This window comes from Gastrolobium bilobum, unplaced genomic scaffold (assembly GCF_033153095.1).
Source record: "Gastrolobium bilobum isolate Gb01-03AN ecotype WA unplaced genomic scaffold, APGP_CSIRO_Gbil_v1 utg20094, whole genome shotgun sequence".
In the NCBI taxonomy this organism is placed as follows: domain Eukaryota; kingdom Viridiplantae; phylum Streptophyta; class Magnoliopsida; order Fabales; family Fabaceae; genus Gastrolobium; species Gastrolobium bilobum.
The window spans coordinates 39,142-44,296 of NW_026898869.1; the positions used below are offsets into that span (position 1 = coordinate 39,142).

Here is a 5,155-nt window from a genome sequence, read left to right on the forward strand (position 1 = left end):
AAACAGTTTTACGATTTTATGATTTTATATTTTTTTTTATACCCTTTTTGATTTGATGTAAAATCTCAATTTTAACTACTTAGATATGTGTACTGTTTTACTTTTTATAGAAAAAGAAAATTATAAAAGAAAGAGGATATTACAAAGAAAGATGCAAACACTGCCTTTTGACAAAACAAAAACCACATGTTTTTAACAAGAACCACAACCTCTAAAACTAATTAAAAGGAACCCATACAAATCCACAGGAATTGGGACAGACCAATACAATACACTCCAAAAATTCGATCCCAAACGACTTATTACAAAGAAAAGTAACTACAGAACAGTAAAAAAAAGAGACAAGCTACATATACAGCCACTGAAATTAAGTAAAAGAATGCAAACACAACGTTATGTTTACTTAATCATTCCTAGACACACTGCATCTACATAAAGGACATGAATTGCGAAGCATGAGCCACTTAGTGATGCAATCCCGATGAAACACGTGTGAACAAGGCAAGCCAATTGCACTTGAACCAATCTCCCCGAGACAAATAGAACAGTCGGTGATGGAAGAAGACTCTGCTTCAATCGTGACCTCTTCAAGATTTTGAAAAGATCTAGAGTCTTGTGTTGTTGTGGACTCTGCTTCAACTGTGACCTCTTCAAGATCTTGTGTCGTGGACTCCATTACCCTTGAAACTCCACCATCCAAATCGACAGAATTAAAGACATAAACCCTTTCTCTTACATTGTTTTGCATGTTGTGGTTGTAACCCAAGTCCAGCGAATCCAAGATGTAAACATCATCTCTAACGTTGTTTTGCATGTTGAGGTTATTGTAACCCAATTCCACACGAGATTGGATCCTGCTGCTTTGCATGTTGTGGTTATTGTAACCCAATTCTCCACGACCACGAGATCTGATATTTCTTTGCATGTTGTAGTTGTAATCGAAGCATCTCCTCTCGTTGAGCATTCAAACCCAGAATCGGCATTGAGAAAGAAGCCATTCTTGTTTTCTTGGCAAACAGATGTAGAGAGAGACCGAGAGAGATTTGTAGACAGAAAGAGAAAGAAAGTTTACTTTAGGGGAGATGAAGTGGTAATTTATAGAATTTACACCTCACTTGTTATTCCGCGTTCGTTAGCGGGATTTTTTAAATTTAAGATTGAAATTTGATTTGATTTTCATCATAATATTATTCAGATTTTTTTATTACCGTTGCAATGACTACTTTTAGGTGTCTTTATTGACAGTTAAATGTTTATAAAAAGAAATCCTACTTTGCATTTATTACATACACTTATTTGGCTTTAAAATGGACAAAAAATTCTAAACTTTGCATTTATTACATACACTTATTAGATTTATTCTTCAGCGCCACGTGATTTTTGGAAGGCCATAACGTGATTATCTTTTGTTTTCACATAACTTTTTTCTACGCAATGACATTTTGACAAATTTGACCATAAACATTTTGTGGTTAAACGCTCTTGTGATTGTGGTACAATTGTTACAACTTTAAACTATGTTTGTGAGAGATAAAATGTGTCAAATGAGGTGTCATTGCAAGATCTTGAAAAGCTATGTGAAATCAAAAAAAAAATCATCTGATTTGAATATCCGAGTCACAAGTTATTGCCTTCCGAAATTTTACGGTAATTGAACTGCTTACGTGGCGCTGATGTGGCACGAGTCCCGTCAGTATCATTGACGGGACTAGTCCCGTCAACATATATGACATGTTTGACTGCATTACTTTGAAAAACTTATTCAATCAACTTTAACTATATAATTATTTTGCTTAAAAATTTTAAAATGATGCTTTTCCTTACACTTATTAGATTTATTCTTCGTGATTTTTCGTGATTATCTTTTCTTTTTGTTTTCTTAATTTTAATGACCTCTTTTGTGTTTCTTTATTGAAAAGGGAAAGAATCGAAATATATATGCATTTATTATACATAATGAAAAGTTGCAAAAAAAAATTTGTATGACGTTGTTGTCTTCTTTTCTTGTTTTAATTAACAATATAACATTAATTTGTCACTTTTATTTCTACAGTTTTTTTTATTAATTTCAATAGGCTTTTTATTACGCTTAATTGGCATATAAATGGGAAACACCTTTTTTTAATAAAAATAAATAATAAAAAAAATTTATCTACCGATACCATATTAGTATAAGTACGAACTTGAATTAAGTCTTCACTTGGGGATTTTCATTGTTAAGGTTTTCGAAAATGTCTTCATTTAACTTTTTGCATTAACCTGATTTAATTCAAAGAATACAAAAATGGATTTTATATATCTCATGTTATGAGAGAAAAAATTTTCTACACACACAAAAAAGGGGTGTGTCCCACGACTCTTTTTTTTTCTCTCCTCTTACCTGTGGGTTCCAGTTGTAATTTTATTTCTACAACCTGCGGTAACTATTTTCCTACGACAAAAGAAAAGTATTTCCCTACAAAAATTCAGCGTCAACATTTAGTTATTTCCACTAAAAGTTTAGACAATTAAAAAAAACATTAAGACAGTTATGAATTGCATTGATTTTCCCTTGATTGAACAACCGAAAATTCAGTTATTTCCACTACATTAAATCAATGTTATAAAAATTGAATCGACCCGGTCGGGTCGATCAGGAAACCGGTCACGTAATCGATCTAGTTTTCATATTGGACCGGTCATATTACAGAACCGGTGTGACCTGATGCGACCCGGCCGATTTTCGTAAAATTGGTGACCCGGTAGGTTCAACCAGTGACCCAGCCCGATCTGTAAAAAAAAAATCTAATTTATTTTCATAAATTAATGTCTTCTTCTTTTTTTACTCTCAAACACAAATGGTTTGTTTTCTTTTGAAATATTTGAGTATTTTGTAGCTTATTAACTTACATAGATTATGTACCTACAATACTAATATTATCTTGATTATGCAATATGCAGGGAATTTTGATTTGATTTATAGTTAGAGATGTCATTTACTGAACCTGAAACAGTAGTATCACAAATATTATATGTTTGATTGATCTTTTGTTGGACAATGATGTGTAATTTATTACTTTCATATTCAAATATTTAAAATTGGTATCATTTTTGTTACAAGTATTTAAGTATATTTATAATTTTTTTAATATAAATTATAAATTTACCTATACTTACCAGGTCATGTGGTTGAACCAGTGACCCACTAGTTGAACCAGTGATCCAGTACCTTGACCGGGTCATTAACCGAGCCGAGTTTAATAACATTGCATTAAATGATCTTTTAAATTGGTCAAGACTATCCAGTTTATGGCCACTTCTCTATGGTACCTATACTTAATAGGAGCACAATTCGACTTTGATCGTTATGGACCGATGCCACGATCTCACAATATATATATACTATGACTGAATAGTACTTCGGTACAAAGAATTTTCTGAATAGGGGGTAAAAAAAAGATTAAAAAGAAGCAAAGATCTTTTTAAAATTTTTGTATTATATAGAATACAGAATAAAATTACATAATTGATCAAAACCAAAATTTAGTTCTTTTTATGAGCTTAATATGTTGATAAATGTGCGGACCTAGAAATTCAACCTAATCACGTGATTCTAAATGTGATTTTTGATAAGTAAGAAATAAAAACTAATTTATGTTATAATTTTTTTGTTTAAAAGTTATTCTATTTAGCTTATAAGAAAAGAATTTCTTTAAATAAAATTTTGTGGAGTGGACTTAGGTCACTGGAACTGGACCAATGAAAAATAAGTTCAAAAATACGCATAATATGTGGTCTAGTTTAATATAGTAAAATATTGAAATTAACAGTGAAGTGGTTGCCCATAATGTTTGATATGATTTTAATCCTCTCATAGAGTTTGTGTAACTTACCTCTCTTTTTTTACCATCGAGATCACTCGACAGCGCTGAGTAGCAAGTTGTTAGAAATTGCAGTTTGTCCCGTAAATTGTTTTGATAATCCTCCTTTGGATAGATTTCTTTTGATTTATTTTGAAACTTTGAATTTTTTTTAGTACAAAGAACATTGAATATTTTGCAGCTACGGAAAAATTAATAGTGAAACCATCAAACTATCTATCTATCTACCTATTTACCTCTCTCTCTATCTATCTATCTATCTATATATATATATATATATATATATATATATATATATCGTGTGCCTAAGTGGCATACATATTTTGCTAGCAGGTCTTTGTGATTTTTTTTTTGGTGAAAAGGTCTTTGTGATTTATTTGTTGGATTTTGAAAATATAGGGAACATTTTATCAATCGTGTGCCTAGGTGGCATACATATTTTGCTAGCAGGTCTTTGTGATTTTTTTTTTTTTTGGTGAAAAGGTCTTTGTGATTTATTTGTTGGATTTTGAAAATATAGGGAACATTTTATCAAATTTCCAGTAAAATTCGACATATAAATCGTTTGAATTTTATTTTGTTTAACATGGTGATGTAAAAGATAGACTTAGGATGACATGTTTACCTTAATTTTAATCCGTGGATTGGTTATAACTCAAAGTTCGGACAGTACATTTAGCTTGGAGAAAATTTATTAATACTCCTAACATTTTCTTTAGAATTAAAAATGACCCTAACCTTTTTTTCTTAATTAATAATACACTTAATGTAAACATTGATACATTTTTGTTAAATTTAAATTACATTGCTAAATTTTATCATATTGAGACTATTTTGTAAGTTGTTTGTTAGTAAGAGTTTAGAATCAACTATAAAAGCTTAAGTAACTATTCTCTCTCAAAAAAATAAAATTTATACCAAACCCAATAATCAAATTACATTCACAATTAATCAAGAAAAGATATATAAGTTGTGATCCTGATGAGAATATATATATATATGGAAAAAATTATATTTACAAACTTTTTATTTATAAAATACACTGTGTATTAGGGGTAGCACATTCTAGCACACAATATACTACCCCCAGTACATAGTGTAGTTTGTAAGACATTGTAAAAAATATATGTAAATATAACTCTTCCATATATATATATATATATATATATATATATATATATATATATATATATATTGTTGCGACTTCGGCAAGTGCATCGGTCGTAAAAGTAATAAAGTGTACTTTGAGTCCGAGATCGTTTCCACGAGTATTGGTGTTCAAACACTAGTTCAGT

General features: G+C 30.2%; 1 protein-coding gene across 1 annotated transcript; it reads right to left on the bottom strand.

Moving 5' to 3' along the window:
• Nucleotides 1-403: 403 nt before the first annotated feature.
• On the bottom strand, nucleotides 404-925 carry LOC133284879 (uncharacterized). Its single transcript, XM_061482002.1, has one exon. The coding sequence runs from the start codon at nucleotides 923-925 to the stop codon at nucleotides 404-406; it is 522 nt and encodes a 173-aa protein (XP_061337986.1).
• Nucleotides 926-5,155: the final 4,230 nt, after the last annotated feature.

Bases quoted from the DNA above. Each gene is read 5' to 3' on its own strand.
- LOC133284879 (XM_061482002.1), bottom strand. From the start codon at position 925: ATGCAAAGAAATATCAGATCTCGTGGTCGTGGAGAATTGGGTTACAAT.